General features: G+C 51.5%; 1 protein-coding gene across 3 annotated transcripts in view; it reads left to right on the top strand.

Annotated features, from left to right (window-relative positions):
- Nucleotides 1–12,162: 12,162 nt before the first annotated feature.
- Nucleotides 12,163–25,806, top strand: part of PRKX (protein kinase X-linked) — a 71,648-nt gene continuing 58,004 nt past the window's right edge. Inside the window, exon 1 of one of the 3 annotated variants that reach the window (XM_030306420.1) lies at nucleotides 12,163–12,557. In XM_030306420.1, the coding sequence (XP_030162280.1) occupies nucleotides 12,305–12,557 (253 nt within the window). In that variant the 5' untranslated portion in view covers nucleotides 12,163–12,304. The remainder of the gene's footprint in view (nucleotides 12,558–25,806) is intronic. The other 2 variants (XM_030306419.2, XM_030306418.2) reach the window with 2 other exon arrangements.

Here is a 25,806-nt window from a genome sequence, read left to right as displayed (position 1 = left end):
CATCTTTGACCCCAGCCTGGTGCGTTCCTGAGGAATACGTTTACCTGCAACGTCGTTTCGTCTAGTCCTTACGAATCTCAAGGCATCTTACAGTGACAACTGTCGTTATAAATGCAAAAAGAAAGCAGCAGTAATTAGTGGCATCAGATATTCCCAGCCCATCATCTGGAGCCCCACGTGGGTTGCTCTAATTACACCCAAGAAGCCACAAAACATCGGAGTGGGCAGATGTTTCTCTCCGTCGAATGTGGGACCTATCGCGTTTGCTACAGGGGCCTTATTTTTGTTTTATTATTTTATTTTATTTTATTTTATTTTATTTTATTTTATTTTTATTTATTTTATATATTTTATCATTTTATTTTATTTATTAGTTGTATTTATTATTTTCTTATTTTAGTTTATTATCGTTTGATTTTATCATTTTATGTTATACCTATTATTTTGTTTTATTTTATCATTGTATTTTATTACTATTTTATTTTATATATTTTATCATTTTATTTTATTTTATATACTTTATCATTTTATTTTATTACTTTATTTTATATATTTATCATTTTATTTTATTATTATTTTGGTATTTTATATTATTATTTTAGTTTATTTATTCTTTTATTATTTTGTTATACTATTATTTTGTTTTATTTTATCTTGTATTTTATTATTATTTTATTTTATATATTTTATCATATTTATTTTTATTATTTTATTTTATATTATTTTATTTATTATTTCTTATTTTAGTTTATTTATCGTTTTATTTTATTATTTTATGTTATACTATTATTTTGTTTTATTTTATTAGTTTTATTTTATTATTTTATATTATATTTTGTTTTATTTTATTTAGTTTAGTTTATATATTTTATCATTTTATTTTATTATTTTATGTTACTTTATATTATATGTTAGTTTATTTATTGTTTATTTTGTTATTTTATGTTATACTATTATTTTGTTTTATTTTATTATTTTATTTTATTATTTTATTTTATTTTATTGTACATATTTATAATTTTATTTTATTATTATTTTATTTGATATATTTTATCATTTTATTTTATTTATACATTTATCATCTTATTTTATTATTTATTTTATATATTTATCATTTTATTTTATTATTTTATGTTATACTATTATTTTGTTTATTTTATTATTTTATATTAATATCTTGTTTATTATTTTATTTTATTTTATTTTTATTTATTTATTTTATTTACTTTGAAAGAGAGAGAGAGCAGGGGAGAGGCAGACAGAGCTCGAGAGAGAGAGATCCCAAGCTGGTTCCGAGCTCAGTGTAGACCCCCTGAGATCGTGACCTGAGCCAAATTAAGAGTCAGATGCTCAACTGACTCAGCCGGCCAGTCTCCCCTCAATTACTATATTTAAAAAATAATTACACAAGAACATCTTCTGTTCAGAAACTCAAACTGAACAGAAGTGGTTGAGTGTAATCCCTCCCACCACCCTGAACTGATTTACCCTCCTCAGAGCAAAGCCCTGTTTTCAGGATCCATTCAGCACTGTCTGCAAAAATCATGTACGAAACCCCAGAAACGCTTATGCTTTTACACCCTTATAATGAAAGAATTGTTCATTGTTTATTTGCAATTCACACGCAAGTGGTTATGTAGTAAGTACCCGTCCCTAATGCAGTATTCTGCATTATACGGAAACAATTATTAACTGTTTACCTGAAATGCAAATTCGTCTTGGCGTTTAGCAAGAGTATGTCCCAAATATTGCATGGGCACATATTTCATACATATATTATCTGACATTCAGATTTAAGTGACATCCTGCATTTTTAAAGATTAAAAGAATCTTTTTAAAGAAATTAAGATTAAAGAATCTTTTTAAAGAATATTTTTTTTAATTTTTTTTTTTAACATTTTTATTTATTTTGAGACAGAGAGAGACAGAGCATGAACGGGCGAGGGGCAGAGAGAGAGGGAGACACAGCATCGGAAGCAGGCTCCAGGCGCCGAGCCGTCAGCCCAGAGCCCGACGCGGGGCTCGAACTCACGCGAGATCACGCAAGATCTCGCGAGATGATGACCTGAGCCGAAGGTCGGACGCTCAACCGACTGAGCCACCCCAGCGCCCCTAAGACTTTGTTTTAATGTGTATTTGTTTTTGAGGGAAACAGAGAGCAAGCACGAGCAGGGGAGAGGGCAGAGAGAGAGGGAGAGCGAGACACAGAATCCGAAACAGGCTCCAGGCTCTGAGCCATCAGCCCAGAGCCCGACGCGGGGCTCGAACTCACGGACCGCGAGATCGTGACCTGGCTGAAGTCGGACGACTTAACCGACTGCGCGCCACCCAGGCGCCCCTAAAGAATATTTTTAAAGAAATAAAGATGTTCTTTATTTTTTTAAGATTTTTATTTTTTTTTTAAGTAACGTCTACAGCGAAAGTGGGGCTCGAACCCACAACCCCGAGGTCCAGAGTCACACGCTCCACCAACCGAGCCGGCCGGGTGCTTCTCATGTTGTACTTTTGTTGCTTCTAGGGACACACCTTGTGTGTGTCCCTGCTACCCTCCAAGGTCAGGCCACACTGTCCCTGTCACTCCCCAGACAGGTGCTCACGGACTCCCTCCCTCCTTCAGGTCCTTGTTCAAATCCCAGCATCTGGGATAGACACACACGTACGTCCCCCTCTCTATGTGGACATATTCCCATGTCTCTGCACACACAGAAAACCGTATGATACATACGATTACCATACACTTATATCCATGTAATTATATGTACCCAGGGCATCTAGGCGATTCCTGACTTGCAAACCCTCCCCTCCCCCTGGCTCTCCACCTTGCTATTTCTGGTTTTCCAGCCTCCATGTCACATCCTCTAACCATCCATGGCTGGCCAGTGGAATCTGACCCCATGAGACGGGGATCTTGGCCGGCTCACCTTGGCTTCATCCAAGTGCCCACATCAGGAGTGCAATCTTTTTTTTTTTTTAATTTATTTTATTTATGTCGAGAGAGCGCAGAGAGCGAGGGAGAGACAGAGAATTCCAAACGAGCTCTGTGCTGTCAGTACAGAGCCCAACGCGGGGCTCGAACTCAGGAACCATGAGATCTCCACCTGAGCCGAGATCAAGAGTCAGATGCTCAACTGACTGAGGCCCCCAGGCGCCCCCAGCGTTTGGAACTGGAAACTCTGTTGCGGTGGCCTGTCTCCCCCAGACACCTTCACGCACCTGGGCGCATATCCCCACACGCAGTCGGACGGCAGCATAGTCCTACACAGCGCCCCGTGTGGGTTGCGTCTCTGGGGACCACCACACCTTCCAAGTCACAGTATGGGATTGAGGCAGCAGAAAGGGCAGGAAAGTACCTTTCACGTTAACATTTGCCTTCAAAATTGGCTTCTGTACTTTTAGGGGCACCTGGGTGACTCAGTCGGTCAAGCCTCCGCCTCTTGGTTTCGGCTCAGACCTCCCACGTGCGTGGGTTCGAGTCCCACATCGGGCTCTTGCACGAACTCCCCCCCACCCCACCGTCAAAATAGGCAAAGGACTTAAAAAAATAAGTAAAAGTATTATATACGTTTAAATTATGTATACTTCAAATGATTATAAATATAGGTGTAAATACATATATACCAACCTAAATATGTACAAAGATGTGTACTTGTGGCTTTATACATATTAGGTTGTTACAGATTTATGTATGTGTACATATTGTCCTACTGTGCATACATATATGTATATACTATACATAATATACATATAATATAATAACTATGTATAAACTATATATGTATATACTATGTATAAACTATACATATAAATTATATATAAGTATATATATATACTACATACATATAATATGTAACTGTATAACTATATATGTATATACTATGTATAACTATACATATAAATTATATATAATATATATATACTACATACATATAATATGTAACTGTATAAACTATATATGTATATACTATGTATAAACTATACATATAATTATATATAAAGTATATATATACTATATATATAATATATAACTATGTATAAACTATATATGTATATACTATGTATAAACTATACATATAAGTTATAGGAAGTATATATATACTATATACATATATATAAATATATACACTGTATATATACTACATACAAACTATATATAACATACATATACTATATGCATATACAGGGCTCCTCCTGTTTGAAAACTTGAAATCACCACGCCCTTGCCCGCATAACTCCAGAACAACGCCTTTCTCAATATCTTTTCAGCTGCAATACCAAACTATTTTTAAATTTTTTTTAATGTTTTTTTATTTGTTTTTGAGACAGAGACAGAGCATGAACGGGGGAGGGTCAGAGAGAGGAAGACACAGAATCCGAAGCAGGCTCCAGGCTCTGAGCTGTCAGCACAGAGCCCGACGAGGGGCTTGAACTCCCGACCGTGAGATCATGACCTGAGCCGAAGTCGGACGCTCAACCGACTGACACACCCAGGAACCCCACTAAACTATTTTTAAAGTCCCGCTTTATCGGGACAAAACCTCATGCCCACGTCATGACAGTTCTCCGTTTCTCAGAAACCGAGAATCCTGGCTCTCACGCGGGTTCTTGCTCATAAACATTAACCTCTGTTTGCAGGTTGTGATGCACGCTTTGGGAGGACGATGCTGGCCCATTCCGGAGGCATTACACTACCGACAAGGCCCGGGAGGTGTTTCTCTTTACTCACACCTCTGGCACGGCCATCACCCCACTTCTCAAGTTTTCGTCCTTATGAGTTTTGCCCTGATAAGTCCTGCAGACTGAGTGAAACCATCCAGTTTGCAGACAAGCCCTGATGGCCCTCCTGGAAATGGTGATTAACTGTAAAACCACAGCTCCTCACCAAGGCCCAGGCTGACTACATGCACATCTATCACTTTGCAAAAACTGGTTTCCAAACCTCTCCTATTTCTTCTCTTAGTCCGCTTCCTCATTACAAGGAAATTTGGGAAACATTGAAAAAAATTATAGAGAAATTATAATCCAGACACAACCTTTTGACATTTTCCTACCTTTTTTTTTTTTTTTCAGGTCATTTTGTTTTGTGACGAAGATTGGAGTATGTGATAGCATTTAGATTACCACCTAGATTACTTAAAATTACTTTTTTTTTTTCTATTATCAAGGGTGTGATATTTTTCTCTATCGTTAAAAAACTGCCTTAAATAATGGATGTGTTAGATTGCCATAACAGAACACCACAGCCTGGGATTAACACAACACACATATTGTCTTGGGGTCCTGGAGGCTGGGAGTCTGAGATCCAGGCAGGGCTGAGGCTGGGAGTCTGAGATCCAGGTAGGGCTGGAGGCTGGAAGGTTGAGATACAGGCAGGGCTGAGGCTGGGAGTCTGAGGTCCAGGCAGGGCCGAAGCCGAGAGGCTTAGGTCCAGGCAGGGCCGAAGCTGGGGGTCTGAGATCCAGGCAGGTCTGAGCCTGGGGGTCTGAGATCCAGGAGGGGCTGAGGCTGGGGGGTCTGAGATCCAGGCATGGCTGAGGCTGAGAGTCTGAGATGCAGGCAGGGCTGAGGCTGGGGGTCTGAGACCCAGGCAGGGCTGAGGCCGGGGGTCTGAGGTCCAGGAGGGGCTGAGGATGGGAGTCTGCGATCCAGGCAGGGCCGAGGCTGAGGGTCTGAGATGCAGGCAGGGCTGAGGCTGGGGGTCTGAGACCCAGGCAGGGACGTGGCTGGGAGTCTGAGATCCCAGGGCTGAGGTTGGGGGTCCGAGGTCCAGGCAGGGACGTGGCTGGGAGTCCGAGGTCCAGGCAGGGCCGAAGCTGGGGGGCCGAGGTCCAGGCAGGGCCGAGGCTGGGCGTCCGAGGTCCAGGCAGGGCCGAGCCTGGGAGTCTGAGATCCAGGCAGGGCTGAGGCTGGGGGTCCGAGGTCCAGGCAGGGTCGAGGCTGGGGTTCTGAGATCCAGGCAGGGCTGAGGCTGGGGGTCTGAGGTCCAGGCAGGGCCAGGCTGGGAGGCTGAGATCCAGGCAGGGCCGAGGCTGGTTCCTACTGAGGCCCTCTAGGAGTTTATGTCTGTGTCCTAATGTTCTAAGGACACCAGTCCTATGGGATCAGGACCCCCCACCTGACCTCATTTTACCTCAGTCCCCTCTTTAAAGACCCCACCCCGAATAGAACCACATCCTGAGGTGGCTTCCACGTGTGAATTTTGGGGGACGCTATTCAGCCCATAGCCACGGGTATCTTTGATCACAAAGCTTTCGACGTTCTCCAAAATTTAATTTTAAACATAAATTTGTAGACATAACATGACTGGGCCAAAATGTATGGTCATTTCTAACACAGTACATCCTTCTGCTATCGGACATTACAGCTAAAAGTGTGTGAGAATTCTTTTGTGGGCAGGGAGTAACCCATGCTTGTAGTATTAGATGGATTTTCAAAATCAGCCGCCACGTTTTGTTGATACATTTCTTTCTTTTTCTCCCTCTGTGAATGCCCCTTATCTATGCATTTCTTGGGGGTTAATTGTGCGTTAATACCCTTTGACCACATATCAGTCGGCTTACGTCGCGTATACGTTTTTAATTTCATTTATATTTCCATAACTTTCTTACGTGTTTGGGTGGTCATATCTTTTTTTTTTTTTAATTTTTTAATTTTTTTTTAATTTTTGTTTTAAATGTTTCTATTTAGTTTTGAGACAGAGAGAGACAGAGCATGTGCAGGGGAGGGGCAGAGAGAGAGGGAGACACAGAATTAGAAGAATGGCTGGTTGAAAAGCGGGCTGTGTTTTGCAGGGGAGAGCAGGGCGGGCCGGGCACGCGGGCCAGTGCGGTGACCCCGGGGGTATGTCGACGGTATTTTCAAGTTCACAGTTCTTCTCATGTTGCTTTGTCAGACTCTCGAGTTACTTCAAAGCTTCAGCGACTAGCCCGGGAGCAAGGCGTCCAGGCAGAGCTATGTGACCCAAGTGATCAGGGCAGGCCGTTGGTTTGCATTTTGCCAAGCGTTATGCAGCTCTGTGCGCTCCACAGCACGGCTTAGATTTTTCCAGAAGCGTCTCCAGCATCTGAGGACCGAAACCTCTCACGCACATCTTGGGCGAAGAGTGAACTCAGCAAAGTCTAATTCCAGGCTGGTGCGGCCCAGACAGCGTTACCCCTCTCTGCGCTTCCTCTACGGTTTCCTTTGAAATCACTTTCTAGAAGCCTCGGACTAAATAGGCACGTTCAGAAGCGTTATTTTTAGAAGTGTGCGCTCCATGCAAGAATAAGCCTGTCTGCTCAGATTTTTAACTTTACTTTGGAGAGACGGTGCCTTAGGGTTTGGCTTGACTTTAGTGATTGATGATTCATTGATATTACTTAAATGCCCAATTATCGGATTGCTCATGTTTCTACCCAGTGAGTTAATTGCTGTGAGCCCATTTGGAACTCGCGACCTTCCTGCCCAGGGAAGGGTTTGTGAGGTCTCCAGGGTGAAGCTTCATTTCCATCACCAGCCTGGGTATTTATTTCTTTTTTCTTGTTTTTGTTTTTCATTTATCTTAAAAAAAAAAAAAAATTTTTTTTTTTTTTTTAATGGGTATTCACTTTTGAGAGAGAGAGGGCAGGGGCACAGTGAGGGAGACACAGAATCCGAAGCAGGCTCCAGGCTCCGAGCTGTCGGCACAGAGCCCGACGTGGGGCTCGAACCCACGAACCGTGAGATCGTGACCTGAGCCAAAGCTGAACGCTTACGTCACCGAGCCACCCAGGCGCCCCGGGAGTGGGCACTTCCAGATCATTTGGTTTCAAGACATATGTTGGGCCAGGGCGGCATTTCTGATACAAGTGAGGGTGTAACATGGGGTCCCCCGACCCCCCGAGAGCCAGCTACCGAAATACAGCCCTGGGTGTCTATGCAGGCTGCTTGCGGAAGACGGTGACTCAGCGGGGCTCACACTGGAGCAAGCCTCCGTGACTGTGGCCACACATACAATTATAAAGCAAGTGTCATCATGTCTGATTCGTCACCAAGGGTCCGCCTCCATGCACACAGGCCCAAGTGTCCGGGATGGTAAGAGAACATGGCCCACGAACTATGAATTCCCATGAATTCCCAACGCATTAAACCAACACAGACCCCCCAGGGCCGTCCAGTGACCGGGAAGAAACCAGAAGCAGAAGATTGCAAAGCTAAGAGCAGTAAATGCCGGCCAGTCCTGGAGACCCTCCTTGCTGGCCAAAGGGTCATCGGTGATCAGCGAAAACTCGCGAACCCCGATACATGGCTTTGCCACAGCTCATCTGACAAAGTGGGGAGCAATGTACTGACGATGGAAATGACCCTGTTATATTCCTAGTAAACACAGGACACCTGGTACAGGGCCTCGCCTGAATTACAGGAAAATCTAGCTGCTGAAATCTGAAACCCTAATCCCGTAGCTAAACATCCATCAGAATTTTCTGCCTGCCCGCAAAGAGCAAACCTAAGTGGGCATATTTCCAGGCATCCAGCGATAGAAATATTTTCATCCCTGGCTGCGTCCACATTCAAAGCATTCCTACGTTGTTGAAAGGATTGCTTTCCGGAAGTCCTGGGAAGGCTTCTTCCAAGCATGTATTAAAACCCACCTGGATACTTCCAAAGTATGAGTTTACCTGAGTGAGAGATGCTATACAGACACGTATTTAACTCAAAAGTATAAATATGTATTTTTGCATATATAATATGCTTATGAATATAGACTGCCATTTCTGTAAAGGAATGCTTGTTGTTTAGAATATATGGATTAGAATTTATAGTAAAATACATTAGAATATATATTATACAATATTAGAATACAATGTATAATACATATCTAACATTATATATAACTTGTAACGTCTGAAGGCAGCTGAACATGTTTTTTTACTTGTTTAACTATCAATTTATTTTTTATTTTATTTTATTTAAAAAAAATTTTTTTAACGTTTTTATTTATTTTTGAGACAGGGAGAGACAGAGCATGAACAGGGGAGGGTCAGAGAGAGAGGGAGACACAGAATCGAAAGCAGGCTCCAGGCTCTGAGCTGTCAGCACAGAGCCCGACACGGGGCTCGAACTCACGGACCGCGAGATCGTGACCTGAGCCGAAGTCGGCCGCTTAACCGACTGAGCCACCCAGGCGCCCCTCAATTTATTTTTTAAAGTTTATTTATTTTCGAGAGAGACAGAGCGAGTGGGAGAGGGACACACAGAGAGAGAGAGAGACAGAATCTCAAGCCGGTTCCAAGATGTCAGCACAGATCCCAATGCAGGGCTTGGACTCACGAACCATGAGATTATGACCCGAGTGGAAATCAAGAGTCAGACGGTTAATTGACTGAGGCACCCCAATGCCCCTGAATATGTTTCTTAGAATAGAAATGTTAGAATGTATAATAAAATATATTAAAATATAAATAATAAAATACATTAGAATATATTACAGAATGTTAGAATATATATAATACCCAATATTATATATATATATACATACATATATATATAATGTATATTTATGTACATACAAGTTGTAAAGTCTTTGAAGGGCCATAAGCATGTCTTTTAGAATATCATAGTAGATGGGGCGCCTGGGTGGCTCAGTCGGTTGAGCATCTGAATTCGGCTCAGGTCATGTTCTTATGGTTCATGAGTTCGCGCCCCGTGTCGGGCTCTGTGCTGACAGCTCAGGGCCTGGAGCCTGCGTTGGATTCTGTGTCTCCTTCTCTCTCTGTTCCTTCCCCATTCATGTTCTGTCTCCCTCTCTCTCAAATATAAAACACAAAAACATTTAGAATATATAGAATACATGTCATAAAACACATTAGAATACATATTATAGAATATATCAGAATATAATATACACAGTATGTAATATAATAAGTATAAAGCCTGTAAAGGTAACAATATACTTTTTAATTAAATTTTTTTAAGTTTGTGTATTGTCTTTTGAGAGAGAAAGACAGTGAGAGCAGGGGAGGCACAGAGAGAGAGGGAGAGAGAGAATCCCCAGCAGGTTCTGTGCTGTCAGTGCAGAGCCTGATGCAGGGATCAAACCCACGAACCGTGAGTTCATGACCTGAGCCGAAACCAAGAGTCAGACGCTTAACCGACTGAGCCACCCAGGCACCCCCGTACTTTTAATTTTAACTCACTATCTCTACACTCATACACACACACATCACACATACGTATACACACACATATGTACAAGTATATACCTAACTCTTCCGAAAGAACGACACGTATCTATACTCCCGCTGGCTTAGAAAACTACACATTTATTCCTCTTGCATTGAACACCTGGACGGGGTGCTGCGTTAACCTCACGGTTCACGGGACTAGAGACAGGACCTCCTTGTTTGCACATGACAGAGTTCAGTGTGCCCTCCCCGCACCCAAACGTCATGTCGCAGCCCAGAGGCTGTACTGACTCCTTAATGCCTAGCTTACAGGGTTCTGTTTTTTTTTCTTTCTTTTGTCTTTCCGAGTCATATGCTGTGGTTTCTGAAGAACTTTTATGATCGTCCCGGATGAAAGCTGCTTTTGTACAGCAAGGTGTTGCCGAAGCTGGCCAGGATATTTATAGGAAGACGTAGGTATGTGGTCAGGCTCAGGGGTGGGAGAGGACCGAATCACGTCAACTGGGCCACCTGGCCTTATAATGATCCTGAAAGTTTTTCTGGAACCCTTGCTGCCTGGGTGCAATCGGAAAGGAAAAAAAGATGTCCCTGATTGAGCCAGACTTGACCACCAAGCTTAGTCCCCTAGCACCATCGCAGGGGCAAGTCCCCCGGGACCTTCCTGAACCCCACAACCCCTCCGCAGGGCAGGGCCAGGCAGGACCTGGTGCCCAGAGCCCCTCCTAGTTCCAGCCCGGTGCCCTCGGCCTGCTCAGGGCACGCATTTTTTTTTTTTTTCCACCTCTCTGGCAATAAGCGACCAGACCCAGCGCTCTGCCTAATGCCCTGGGGAAAATGCCACCCACAAAGTGTAGACGAAGGGTGGGGCGAAGCTGGCAGCCCGGGGCCAGAACACCACACCCAGAGCCGGGTTCTGGTTTCCTGTCGCCCCTCCCACTTGGCCAAGCCCGGCAGGCATGGCCTAGTCTCGGTGAAACGCTTCGCTTCTGACTTAGACGTGGCCTTGCCTTCTGGACCGGCCGCCCCTGCCCCCCCGAGCGGACAGGGTGGCCAGACACAAACAGGACGCGCCGTGACATTCCAAGTTCACATACACACTAGTCGTTTACTCTGGAAGTGTGCCCACATGGGATCTCGGACACGCTTAAACGGGGGCGGGCGGGTGGGTGTGGAGACGGAGCTGTAAATGCAAATGGCCTGGGGCGCCCTGCCTTCCTTCCCCACACTGTGCCTGGTGTCCTGAACACAGGGAGCCATCAGAGTTGGGGGCACTGCCTTCGGGCGTCCTAGCTCTTAAGTCTGGCTCTGGTTGCTTTTGTTTGGGAAATAATCATGGATTGTTAGCAAAGCTTGCGGGAAACTCACGGGGGGGGGGGTCCTGCGCGCTCGCCCCCCGCCCCTGCCCACCCCTTCCCCTCCACTCCCGCCAGCATCTTGTACCAGTTTGGCTCCCCCCCCCCCCCGCCCGGAACCAGGAAGCCGACCTGGGCGGGGTCTTAGGATTCGCCAGACCCGGCGAGCGCCCCAGGGGCCGCGCGGGCCGCGCGCCCTGGCGCACTCAGCTCCGGCTCCAGTTGGATCTTTTAAGTTTACTTTCGTGCCGGCCACGCCCTCCCGGTGCCCAGCCCGCCCCGCCTGCCAGCCTTCCGGGCGAGCTCGGCGGGGACCCCGGCCCCCGGGGCGCGCGAGGGGCGCGGCCGCCACCCCAGCGCCGCCCCCCGCGCGCCCCGGCCTGGCGGGGGCGCTCCGGGGCGCGGCGGGGGCGGAGCGCGGCGGCGGCGGCGGCGGCAGCGGGGACGCCCGGGTCCCCGGGCCGGGCGCGGGCGGGCGGGAGAGCGCGCGCCCCGCCCAGGCCGCTTCCGCCCGGCCCCCCTCCCTCGGCGCGCACGCTGCGCCCGCGCGGGTGGCCGCGACTCGGCGGCGAGGGATGAACCGGGACCCCGCGTCGCCCCCGCCGGCCCGTCCCGCCCCCCGCCTCGGCCGCACCGCCCCCCCCCCGCCCCCGCCGCCCCGCCGCCCCCCCCCCGGGCCCGCCCTCCGAGGCCGCCGGCTACTCCCACCAGCTGCTGCTGCTGCTGCTGCTTCAGTGAGCGCCGCCCCGCGCCCCGCCATTGTCCCCGCCGCTCCGCCGGGCCGCGGGGGACGCGCATGGGTGGACGCCGCTGATGCCGCCGCCGCCGCCGCGCCGCCCTCCGAGGCTGCGTCCCGCCGAGCCCGGCCCCGCGCTCCCCGGACTGGAGCGCGCCCCCATGGAGGCGCCCGGGCTGGCCAAGGCGGCCAAGGCGACCGAGCCCGAGGCCCCGGGGGGCCGTGCCGACGCCCCCGACGGCGCGCCCGCGCTCTGCCCCAGCCCCGAGGCGCCCTCGCCGGAGCCCCCCGCCTACCGCCTGCAGGACTTCGACACGCTGGCCACCGTGGGTGAGTAGGGCGCGCGGGGGACCCTGCCCGGGGGACGCTGGCATCAGACAAAGGGCGCGCGTGTGCCGTCGCCCGGCCGCCCCCCTGACCGGCCCTGGCCGCTCGCGTCTGCGCGGGGAGTCCCGGCCGTGCGCCCCTGGCCCCTGTGGGCGCCCCGAGACCCGGAGCCAGTCCCCTTCCAGCCCCCCGCGAGCCTCCCCGCCTGCGGGGCGCCCGGGCCCCGCGCCCCAGAAACCCCTTTAGGTAGGACTCCCGTCCCCCGGCCGCCCCCGGTGTCCGTGGCACCCGACGTCACGAAAGTTCCTGGGGGGGGGGTCACCTCACGTTGGGGTCGTCACCCGCCCTCCCAGCCAGGGGCCCCGAGCGACCGAGGCGGCGGCCACACGCACCTGCACAACTCTTTCTGGGCAGCGTCCCTGTGCCCAGCGTCAGGATGCTTCCGCGTAGACCTCACCGGGTGCTTGGCGGGGACAGGTCCCGGGCGCCCGTCACGGGGCGGGCGGGGGGCGGCGAGGGACACGGACGCCTTCGGCGCCTGAAAGTTGGGGCTCCTTCCCGGACACTGATTTCCCTTTGTCCCGTCCCTTTGACTTGCATGGAATTTCCAGCGAGTTCCTTGGGCGCGCGGATCCCCGGACGCGCTGGCTTATGGGGCCGCCCCGAGTGGGGTCAGAAAACCCCGACCGCCCGGCGGTGCCGGGTTCAGGTTGTGGACACCCATCACCTGCCTGTGGCCACTTAGCACGTCTTCCTGCCCACAGGGTTCGGGGGACGTGCGCTTTGTCAGAAAGCGCGTGGGGAAGGGGCCGTGTCACCCTGGGACAGGGTGTTCGGGGACTTTCCTGGGTCCCCTAAGCCTGTTTTGGGAAGGAGGAAGCTGGGCGGGGAATCAGGAAGCCTTGAACTCGAGGTCGTGGCCTAGGGTCGGTCGCGCCGGCAGACGCAGCCACAGACCTTCTCTTTTCCCTCCGGGGGCCTCCCCCTGCCCTGTGCACTCGGCTGTGAGGAAGGGTCTCCAGGAAACCCGATTTCGGGCGGACGGCCCGGGTCGCACGTCCTCTACCTCTCCTTGCTTGCCTGTCGCTGTTTCCCTCATCCTTCTGTCTGTCTCTCTGTGCCCGTCTCCCTCCCTCCCTCCCGGAAGCCGGCTGGTGGAAAAGCGCGCTGTGTTTTGCAGGGGGCAGCAGGGCGGCCGGGAACGCGGGCCAGTGCGGTGACCCCGGGGGTATGTGGAAATCCGAGTGAACAATGGAAAGTTGCTGGGGGACCCGCGGAGCCTTGGCACGCAGAGCCACCCATTGTATTGCTTCTGGGCACAGGCATGGCTCTATTGTCAGACGGGCCCCGGCCACGGGCCAGGACCCGCGGCAGGGTGTGGGCGGGCTGTGGACCTGACCTCTCCTGCCGCCTGCAGTCACGCGGGGCCCCGTGGGCATAGGTGCCCAGCCGGTCGTCTTGTCCTTAAAAATAGAAGGTCGCCGCCTTTGGGGATGGAGAGGGGCGGCTGTGGGAGGGTGACTGCTTCCCTCCAGCTGCCTCTTGGCCTCTCCTACTGGGGACGAGGCTCCTTCCTCAAGGATAACTTCCTGCGGGCTCCAGGGGTGTGGACGGAGAGCTGGGGGCGCGTGTTCAGCTGTCAGGTTACAGAGCGTGGTCAGGGGCCCAGGGTGTGTGTGTGAGAGAGAGAGACAGACAGACAGACCCAAGTATGTGTATGTGAGAGACCCAGGGGGGTGTGAGTGATGGAGGTGTGTGCAGTTTCTGTGGTGTGGTATCTAACCTTGTGCTTCAATACTGAGGAACGTGAACCTGAGCCCGCTCGGCCCCGGAGACTAAGCCTGGAGGGACCCCCCGGCCGTCCCGCCCCGGCCGTCCCGTCCCGCAGCCCGTGCGTGTCCCTTCCAGCTCCCGACGTAAGGTGCAGTGGGTCCCAGGGGGACGAGCAGCTGGGCGACCTCACGGGGCCCCAGGCCACACGGGCACCCATAGACCATCTCTATGCGCTTTTCCTCGTGAGAGTGCAGTCCTTCGTGACGGGAACCCACCCTACACCCTACACGCGGAGGGAGCGCTCCCCAGACACCCCCAAGCCCTCCGCACCTCTGTTTTCCACCAACGTGCCCACGCCCAGAACCTTCTGTGCAGGATGATTCCGGACGGGAGGGCACAGCCCGGCTCCGCCCCGGAGGAGGTTTCCCTTCATGGTCGTGGCACACAGTGTGGGTTCCCGTTGCCCGTCTCCCCTTGGGTGTGTGACTCACTCTTGTCCTCCCCCCGACCCTGCCGTGTTTTCACCCGTCACTTGTGCCTGCCAGCTGGGTGCTCCGAGGGGGCGGGGGCGCCCACGGGACAGGACTGCCGAGTCCCCGTCGCAGGTCTGGCTTCGGCTCAGGTCATGATCTCGCGGTTCATGAGTTTGAGCATCAGGGCTCCGTGGTGACAGCTCGGAGCCTGGAGCCTGATTTGGATTCTGGGTCTCCCTCCCTCTCTGCCTGTGTCGCGCTTGCCCTCTGCCTCTCTCGCTTTCTCAAAAATAAATAAAACAATAAAAAAGTAAAAAATATACATACATGTTTTGAAACAACTATACACTCGCAGGAATCCCCAAATCCGTCCCGTGCACCCTTGGCAAAGCTTCCGTGCATCTTGATTCCTTCTTGGCCCAAGATCCCAACCAGGATGTTGCCTTTGGTTCAGTCGGAGAGACCGTGGACCCCGTGCAAGGCGTCCCAGTTTCTGCAGGCACGGCTTTCAGATTCTGCGGTGGATGCATTTCTCTCCAGTTTTACCCTGTGCGTTTATTCCCCTATTTATTTATTCATTAAAAAAATTTTAGTGCTATTTTTGAGAGAGAGCGAGAGCAGAGGAGGGGCAGAGAGAGGAGACACAGAATCCGAAGCAGCTCCAGGCTCTGAGCTGTCAGCACAGAGCCGACGTGGGGCTCGAACCCACGAACTGTGACATCGTGACCTGAGCAGAAGTCAGGAGCTGAACCGACTGAGCTCCCCAGGCGCCCCCATCCTGTGCATTTCTATGGCGACCAACACCCCCAAGTGGAGGCCAGGGCGAATTCCCTTCACACAGCCTGGGGGCTCATGGTCACCACCTGCTATTTGCTTCGTTCACACGTGGCACAATCACAAAGTTGTATTTCCTTAAGATCGAGGACACCTTGTCCGTGAATCACTGACTGTAGGCGGATCTGCCTAAAGTCCTGGCAATCATTTTGCTTCCCCACCGATAGGACTTTCTCCCGCGCTCTCGCTTCCCCCAACTTGGCCCTAATCCCGCTCCCGCTGCCCTGGGCTGTGTGTCTCCCATAAGGGAGCTCATCGCAGCCCCGGGGGGACCCCAGCGTCACAACCTCGCCTAATCTTAAACACGTTCCCAAGGCCCACCTGCAAATGTGAATGCCATGACGCTGGGGGGCACGGCGGGGACACAAACATTCATCTGCGTCAGTGCGTAACTCCCTCCATCCCCCTCCCCCAGCCCCTGCCTCGGGACGGGGACGTGGGAGGTCATAGACGACTCAGCACGGCGCTCGCTGCCTCTCGAGTTTACGCTGCGCTGAGACGGGTGCACGGTGGGTACCATTGGCGGGAGGAGAGCAGCGTCGTGGGATCGGGGCCACGGCACGCGGAGGGCACCGTGGGGTCCGCCGTTCCCAGGAGGAGATGTTTGATCGAATCCTGGAAGGTGAGGCAGGGGCTCCCTTGCGGACAAGACCGCGGGCACCGTGGCTGGTCCTCAGGCTTGGGCCGCGTCACGATCCCCTGCAGGGCCGAGGCCGGCCCCGCCCTGGAGATTTTTCCTGGGTCCCCTCCCTTGAGCCAGAGCCTGTGACTCTGCATTCCTCACAAGTCCCCAGCGATGCTGCCGGTCCAGAATGTGCTCTGGAACCCCAGGGCCACCTCGGGGCCCCGTGCACGTGTTCCAGAAGCTCTCAGGAGGTCCTGTGGCCGGTGTGGGGCCGGGCAAGCCGGGACCGGGAGGCACAGAGCAGGGCTGGCTGGGTGTGAGCACTGGGGGAGGGGCTGCAGGATCTTGAGCTGTGACCGCATCTCCCGTGGGTTCAGAGGTTTTTGTTGGGGCTTGTTGGGGGCAGAGGCTTGGGAGCATGCACCCTTGAGGATGTGGTGGATGGTGGTGTTTAGAATCGGGGACATCTTACCAGGTGCTCAACTTCTGGGACCATTTGGAGGTTGAACCCAGACGATTTGCTGTGTGAAAGTGACCGTATTAGCCCAGTAGAGCCGCTGGGAGACATTGCCACAGAGTGGGCGGCTTAAACCGCAGACCTTGGTCTCTGGAAATTCTGGAGGCTGAAGGTCTGAGGTCAGGATGCGGGCTGATTGGGTTTCTGGTGAGACTTTGCTTCCTGTTTCGCAGATGGCCATTTTCTCATCGTGTCCTCACGTGGGCTTCACGTGCAAGCAGAACGGGTAGGGGTGGGGACAGGATGCGTCCTCCCGTGTCTCTTCCTACAGGGACACTTAGAAGGGGTTCTGTTGGGTGAGGACCTCACCGTTAGGACCTCATTTCACGTTTGTTTCTTCCTTAGAAACTTCGTCTCCAAATACAGTCACACTGGGATTTATGTCTCAAAGACGTGAATTTTGCAGGGGGGAGGGGACGCAGACATTCCGTCTGCAGCAGTGACTTAGAGAACTAAGTCATGAGTAGCTTCAACTCCAAGGTTTTTGGGTTAAATAATGGGAAAGCTGGTGCTGCATCAGGCAACGCAAGGTGGGCTGTGGATACATCTGTGTTTGAGAGAGAATCACCACGTCATCACCATCACCTCTGTCTATGCTTGTCCCTGACACCTGCCCACATCCTACCTCCTCCATCATGTTTATCATCTTAACCACCACCATCGTCACCAACACCATCATCATCATGGCCACGGTGACCACCAACACCAACCCTATCGTCATCATGACCATCATCATCATGGCCATGGTGACCACCACCACCAACCCGATCATCATCACCAACACCATCATCCCCACCATCGTCACCAACACCATCATCAGCATGACCATGGTGACCACCAACACCAACCCTATCGTCATCATGACCATCATCATCATGGCCATGGTGACCACCACCACCAACCCGATCATCATCACCAACACCATCATCCCCACCATCGTCACCAACACCATCATCATCATGACCATGGTGACCACCAACACCAACCCTATCGTCATCATGACCATGTCACCATGACTCACGACCACCACCACCAACCCGATCATCATCACCAACACCATCATCCCCACCATCGTCACCAACGCCATCATCAGCATGGCCATGGTGACCACCAACACCAACCCTATTGTCATCATGACCATGTCACCATGACTCACGACCACCACCACCAACCTGATCATCATCACCAACACCATCATCCCCACCATCATCACCAACGCCATCATCAGCATGGCCATGGTGACCACCACCACCAACCCTATCGTCATCATGACCATGTCACCATGACTCACGACCACCACCACCAACCCAATCATCATCACCAACACCATCATCCCCTCCATCATCACCAACACCATCATCCCCACCTTCCCTTCAACACCTGCCTGCATCCTCCCTCTTTGTACCCTCTTTGTCATGATCACCGTGGTCCTCGTCACTTCCGACACTCATGAAACTCTTTTCAATTGAAATTCACGTGACATAAGGTAATTTGGCAGTGAACAAACCAGAGAGCATTCGGCACATTCCCAATATGCAACCCTCCCTTCTGTCTTGTTCTTAAACAGTTCTGTCGCCCCAGAAGGACACCTTCTATGCATTCAGCAATCACTCTTTGTTCCCCTTCCCCCTGCCCTTGGCAACCACCCGTCTACTTTCTGTCTTGATGGGTTTGTCTATTCTGGACGTTTCATGTAAACGGAATCATACAGGATGGGGCCTTTCTTAATTTGTTTCTTTCACTTGCATGATGTTTTTGAGTTTCGTATGTATAGGTAGTATATTTCAGTATTTCATTCTTGTTTATGATCAAGTAATATTTCATGGGATGGATAGACTACATTTTTTTTTTTTTTTTTTTTTTACCCTGTCGTTTGAGTTTGCCTGGAGAAACAGCACTGCAGACGGGCGGCTTCAGCAACAGACATTTATTGCTTCACAGTCCCGGAGGTCCCGGAAGTCCAAGATCCAGGTGTGGGCGGGACCAGTTTGTTTTGAGGCCTCTCTCTTGGGCGTGTAGACACCATCTTCTCTCTGTGCCCTTACATGGCCTTCCCTCTGTGTGTGTCTACGTCCTAATCTTCTCTTATGAGGACACCTGTCCTACGAGGTCAGGGCCCGCGATACTGACCTCCTTTTACCTGAATCCCCTGTTTTAAGACCCCATCTCGGGGCGCCTGGGTGGCGCAGTCGGTTAAGCGTCCGACTTCAGCCAGGTCACGATCTCGCGGTCCGTGAGTTCGAGCCCCGCGTCAGGCTCTGGGCTGATGGCTCAGAGCCTGGAGGCTGTTTCCGATTCTGTGTCTCCCTCTCTCTCTGCCCCTCCCCCGTTCATGCTCTGTCTCTCTCTGTCCCAAAAATAAATAAACGTTGAAAAAAAAAAAAAAAAGACCCCATCTCCAAATACAGCCACCACAACCCTTCAACCCTCAAGGTGCCTTGTGCATTCAGGTAGCACCTCTAGCAAAACTCTGCATGGGGTGTGGACGTTCTTTAGTCCTTGGGAAGGGATGGCTGGTGACAGGTGTTACTGGTTCCCCGGGGACCCTGGGTGCCACTTGTGGATCTGGGATGCTGCGCGTTCCAGGGGCTTTCCTGGGGCGCTCTGTGGGTCTGCTTCACGCTCCACCGAGAAGGGCGAACGTCCACCCCATCTGGTGGGATGTCTGTGGGACCTGGTGTATAAATCTGGGTCCCTCCACGTCTTGGGAAGTCACCTTCCGTGGCTTCCACGCCGTGTGGTCGGGCAGCCCAACTTTCTCATTCCTTTTTTTTTTTTTGTTTGGAAAACGTTAAATTTTTTATTTTTTATTTTTTTTAATTAAAAAAAACTTTTTTAATTAAAAAAATTTCTTTTTAATGTTTATTTATTTTTGAGACAGAGAGACAGAGCATGAACAGGGAGGGTCAGAGAGAGAGGGAGACACAGAATCTGAAACAGGCTCTGGGCTCCGAGCTGTCAGCACGGAGCCCGATGCGGGTCTCCAACGCACGGACCGCAAGATCATGACCTGGGCCGAAGTCGGACGCTCAACCGACTGAGCCACCCAGGCGCCCCTTTTTTTTATTTTTGAGAGAGAGAGACACAGAGAGGGAGACACAGAATCGGAAGCAGGCTCCAGGCTCCCAGCCGTCAGCGCAGAGCCCGCGGGGCTGGAACTCAAACCGTGAGATCATGACCTGAGGCCAAGTTGGACGCTCAACCGACTGAGCCACCCGGGCGCCCCTCTAATTCTTTTTTTTTGAAAAATTTTTTTTTATTATAGTGATATAACATAAAATTCACCATTTTAACCAATTTTAAGCGTACAACTCAGTGGCATTAAATTATTCACAGTAGTATGCAACCATCACCACCCCCTACTTCCAACACTCCCGTCGCCCCCAAGCGAAACCCCACACCCGTTAAGAAGTCACGCCCTCGTGTCTCCCTTCTTGAGACCCTGCTAACCTCTTCATCGTTTTCTGTCCCTATGAAACCCCTGTTCCAGGAACTTCCTATCAGTGGAGTCCTACGGGTTAATCCTCATGGGCTGCTTTCTTTCTCTCAGTGTAACGCCTTCAGGGGTCATCCACGTTGTAGCCTGTGGTAGTGCCTCATCCATGCTTTTGCCCTGCCTTTCTTCTTCTTTCACTACTGGAGAGTGGTCAGTGCACTTACGAACCAACAGTGTGTTAGGGTTGGCGCTCAGGGCTGAGTGACCGGACAGAAACCATGCCTCCCCAGCACCGTATTCCCAGCTCCGTATTCACTAAATGGGTAGAGTTTCCTGATGCCTGTGGGCCTGGCTCTTCATCCCCACATTTTGCCCACATGGTCCTCGAGCAGGGGTCAGTGAAGGGCTGGGACGCTCCGTGGTCGAGGCGGTCACGCGCCAGATTCACTTTTTCACGTAGTGCGGTGGGTGTGTGTTGGGTTTTATTGTGTCCTTTGAGGAGGGCTGTGGAGCTTCAGCCATGAGCACGAGTGTCTGCTGTCCTTTGGCATCAGCTAGGAAGTAGGCACGCCTCACCAAGGCGAGCATCGCCAACATCATCGTGGCCATCATCATCGTGGCCATCATCATCGTGGCCATCATCATCCTCATCATCGCTTCCCAAGCGTGGTGCAGGCTCGTCATTTCAGGGACGGATGGTGGTGGTATTTGTCTGGATTTGGAGCTTGTGCCATTCAGTAGGTCTTGAATCTTCCGCATATGCTTTTCTGGAGGCCGCTGAAGAGTCTTCACCACCACCCCCTGCCCCGCCTCTTTGTTCCATCTCCTGGTTTGGGAGTTGGGGTGCGGGGAGGGGTCCCAGAAAGCCCACCGCAAGGTCATCTCTGCTTACTCTCCCATTGTGATCACTCTCGGGGGCCTTGTCTCTACATGAGTCTTCCACGACTGCTCTAACAACTTACTTCACACTTAGTGGCTTAAAATAACACGCATATTTTAAATCCCACAGCTGCGCAGGTTAGGAGTCTGAAGGCAGGTGCCCCTGGGTTCACATCAAGGGTGAGCGGGGCTGCGTTCCCTTCCGGAGGCTCCAGGGAGAGTCCGGTTCCTTGCTTTCTACAGCTTCTAGATGCTGCCCGCCTTCTTTGGCTCATGACGCCTTCGTCATCTTCTAGCGCAGCATAGTTGGGTCAGGTCTCACGGTTCCGTGTCTCCGTTGTTGCTTGCTTCCCTGCCTCCCTCTCCCACTTGTAAGGACTCACCCACCGCACCGATGATCATCTCCCTATTTCGAGTCACGACTTAGTGTGTAATTAGCACCGGGAAACTCAGTTTACCCTCTGCCATGTAAACTAACATTCACACGTTCTGGGGATTTGGGTGACAGGTAGCACGTTGGTGGTGAAGGCATTACTCTGTCTCCAGCACCCGCTTAAGTCGCACCAGCTTAGAGAGTGGAGTGGGGTGGGGCGGCTGTGTTCCTGCCTGGCCTTCCCCCTTCTCCAGTCGCACCGACTTCCCTAAATGGACAAACCGCATTAACAATAAAACTCTTCCATTAGGAGGAGAAATGCTAGGTCTGATTAGCTATGCATGAAGTTCTAAGTGGGTGTGTGTGTGAGTGAGAGACGGGGGCGGGGGGGGGTGGAGAGACAAGGGATTCATTGAGTTAATTGACCATCTTACCTCTGTGCCCTCCTCTGCCTGGACTAATTGCCACCTCTGTGGGACCCGTCCCCTGCGCTGGGCAAGCAAAACCAGTTCTCCTGTTACAAGGGAGCCTTGGTGGTGGCGTTGCTCAAAGCGGAGGTGACACCACCTTCCCTTCTAGAAGCTTCAGTCCGGTCCCGGATGCACAGTCAGACACGCAACTCTGAACCGGACGGAAGGCTCGCCACATGGCATCCCAGAAGCAGAGCTCGTGTCCACCTGGAGGAGTGAGATCAGGAGGACAGACACGATTGTTGGCGAGGAGTCTAGAGCTGCTTGACTGATTTGATAACACGGACACTTCTTTTGGCTTCACTTGCCAGGCTCTGTTCTCCGAGTTAGCTCGTAAGACAGTAACACCACCAACACGAGGAAAGCCTGTAAGGAGCTAATTCCGGGAGCCTTTTCCCCTGCTTGGGAATAGGGGTCTCCGCGTCTATGCCGGGTGGGATGGACCCCGTGGGCCATTTCTGCCTCAGCGTTAGGGCACTTACATGGGAGTCCAGTTGGCATTCGGATTCCATTTGAAGAGGAGACAACGCGGTCCTTAGCCGCCCGATGCCTTCGAAGTTGGCCAGCGATTTGTCCTTTCAAGCCTCCCGAGCTCCGAGACGCGCCCCAGCAGGGCACCTGTATCAGGGATGTAAGTGGTGCACATTCCGGGGTGCAGATGCCTCCCTGCTCCTCCTGCCACGAGGCCAAGCAGAGACGTTCTTCAGGGTGGGGGGCCTCCAGCCCCGCGGGTCAACCGTGTCCGGGTAGGAGTTTCCTGTGGGACCCTTCTGGGCGATCCTTCCAGCTCAGGTGTCCCGTGGGCTCCCCAAGACCTGCTTGGAGCTTCCCATGCCGCTCAGGGCAGGAAGCCTGCCGAGGCTGGACCTGGGGCGTCCCAGGACACCTCCCACCTGGGTGGTTCCATGCTTGAGACAGACATCCACCTTGGGTACAGCGTGTTCTGTGCCACAATGCGTGGAACTTCAGGGTCATATTGAAATTCATACTGGCCTTTCCGCCAGTAGCCGAGGAAGGGTACCGTCCCCCAAGATCCCTGCCGAAATGGACGAGTTGCTGCCCGCCCGTCGCACCCGCTGCCCCATTGTCTTGCGCGGCTCTCGTGTGCGGAAATTACAGTCCTTGTCTTGAGGTGGTTCGTTTGGACATATTCTTGACGAGGCAGCTCATCAAAGAGGTTCGGAGGGCAACCCCCAGAGAGTTCTTTTAAAGTGGTTGACGATTAATTTGGCGGATGATTTCATCCTGCTGCATCATTATCTCGGGAGCCACTCCACGGAACAAAGGGCCGCGCACATGTGGGGCCGGGTGGGCCAGCAAGAGCTGGGGCTCCGAGAAAGAGGGCCTTTGTCATGCTCGGGGCCCCCGGGATGGGACTGCGGAGGGCGGACAGAGGCAGGACTGTGTGTGTGCCCGGGCGTGCCTGCTGGGGGGCGTGTAGCTGGGCCGTCGGCCGGAGGATTCTGGGCCAGCTTATGTTTGGGACAACCTCAAAGGAAATCATTCTGCAGAGTCGGAAATCTAGCTGGGAGTGATTACTCCCAACCGAAAGGGCGTTAAAATGGTAACGTGTCCAGAATTTCCCCTTCCTGGGCCCCGGATCCCGTTATCCTTACACTTTCAAGAAAAAGCAGGGGTATGTACAAAATAAAATTGGTAATGAATGGGGTGCCCGGGTGGAGGCGTTGGATAAGCATCTGACACTTGATTTCGGCTCAGGTCGTGCTCCCGCGGTTCATGGGTTCGAGCCCCCCCCGCGTCGGGCTCTGCTCTGACAGCTCAGAGCCTGGAGCTTGCTTCGGATTCTGTGTCTCCTCTCTCTGCACCTCCCATGCTCATGCTCTGTCTCTCTCTGTCTCTCAATAATAAATAAACTTAAAAAAAAAAACCCTAAAATCAGGAATGACTCCCCAGTCCCCGAATAGTCGAGTTATATTGTCAGGTGATTTTACTTATGAAGGCTTTTCTGTCTTTGGTCGGTATCTTTTTTTTTTTTTTTTTTTTTAATTTATGATTCTACTTATTTATTTTTTTTTTTATTTTTTTTTTTTTGGTTTACATCCAAGTTAGTTAGCATGTAGTGCAACACTGATTTCAGGAGTAGATTCCTTAATGCCCCTTCCCCATTTAGCCCATCCCCCTTCCCACAACCCCTCCGGCAGCCCTCTTTGTTCTCTGTATTTAAGAGTTTCTTATGTTTGCTCCCCCTCCCTGTTTTTATATGATTTTGGCTTCCCTTCCCTTGTGTTCATCTGTTCTGTGTCTTAAAGTCTTCCTATCGTGAAGTCGTATGACGTTTGTCTTTCGCTGACTAATTTCACGTCGCATAATACCCTCCAGTTCCCTCCACGCGGTTGCCAACGGCCTTTGGTCGATATCCTTAAACAGTTCAGTCTTTTATTTTGGGAACAGAGCCCAATGTGTCCATTGTATTGATCTTTTCCAAGAACCAGCTTGCTTTTTCTTCGATTCCCCGCCCCCCGCAGTCGACTTCCTGTTTTCAATTTCATGGATTTCTACTTGCTTCTTGTTACTTTCTTTTGTCTGCTTGGCTTGTCTTTCCTCTTCTAGCTGTTTGTTTTTCTTTCTTCCTTCCCACTTCCTTGATGGCTCTCATTTTCTATGTTCTCTCTGCTCACCCCAAGTGTCTTCTTTTGATCAAGATTCTGGCTGCAAGAAGGTTGCTGGGAAGATTGCTCAGAAATGCCCAGCCCTTCCTGGATTCACAACCGCCTCCCGGGGCGCCCCTTGGTGCCCCCACCTCCTGTGGGGGGCTCGAGTCTGCTCCTTGGAAGCTCGTGGCCCGTTGGTCTTTGCACGGGGCCGTGCAGTTCTCGTGGGCTCGGGGTGTCACTCCCAGCTGGGGCTGGCGTCGGCCTGGCTTCCTGCCACCACACAATTACCCACCCTCTGCTGCTTCCCCCTCGCACAAGCCGCGAAAGGGGGTGTGAGGAAAACAAGTCAGCGGCCACCTGCTCCAGAAACGTGATCCCCAAATGCGCTGCATCTCAGGACAGCTGCTCTGAGTCCCGGGGGGCTTATCTTCCTTCACAAGGAAAAGTAGAGGGGCGCCTGGGGGGGCTCACAGTCAGGTTAAGCGTCTGATTTTGGCTCAGGTCAGGATCTCACGGTTCGCGGGTTTCGAGTCCCGCGTCGGGCTCTGGGCTGACGGCTCAGAGCCTGGATCCCGCTTCGGATTCTGTGTCTCCCTCTCTCTCTGCCCCCTCCTGCACTCCCTCTCTCTCTCTCTCTCTCTCTCTCTCAAAAATACATAAACATTCAAAAATTAAATAAAAAAACAAAAGAGGAAACAGTTGAGTAACACTGCCATCCGGCTGGAGTGAGTCTAGGCGTGAACTTGAGAACACCGTTCAGAGCTTGCGATGTTGGCGTCAAAAGCCATCAATGGGAAGCTTTGACAGGTTGCTCTGTGGTCTGGACTCTTTCACCTCTTGTATCAGCAGGTGGGGGTCCCTACCTTTAAAGGTGAAAACCTACCGTTTTTTGTTAAGTTGGGTTAGGTATTTTGTGGCGTGTTTTTCTTCTCACGTTCGTTAGCGCACGGGACGTGTGCACACGGTCTTGAGTGGAGGATACGCAGCGGAAGGGGTTTGGCTGATTGGGGACGTCCCTTCGGGCACTCGACATACTGTCCTTCTTCGGATTTTGGCCAACAGGGCGGCTCCACCGAGACCGGCTGCCACATTATATGGGGAAGCAGCGTCCGGCTCCAAAGCTGGGTGCCCGGGGGTTCTTCCTCAGCAGAACAGGTGGTCCCCTGCTCCACCCCAAAAGGTGGCTTGGAAATTGTGCCTTTGGACGGTCCTTGTTCCCGAAGCGGTGTCCCATACCACGGCTGGGCATCCGGGCTT

Source organism: Lynx canadensis, chromosome X (assembly GCF_007474595.2).
Source record: "Lynx canadensis isolate LIC74 chromosome X, mLynCan4.pri.v2, whole genome shotgun sequence".
NCBI lineage: Eukaryota > Metazoa > Chordata > Mammalia > Carnivora > Felidae > Lynx > Lynx canadensis.
Note: the sequence above shows the minus strand (reverse complement) of the source record. Positions and strands in the feature narration are given on the sequence as shown.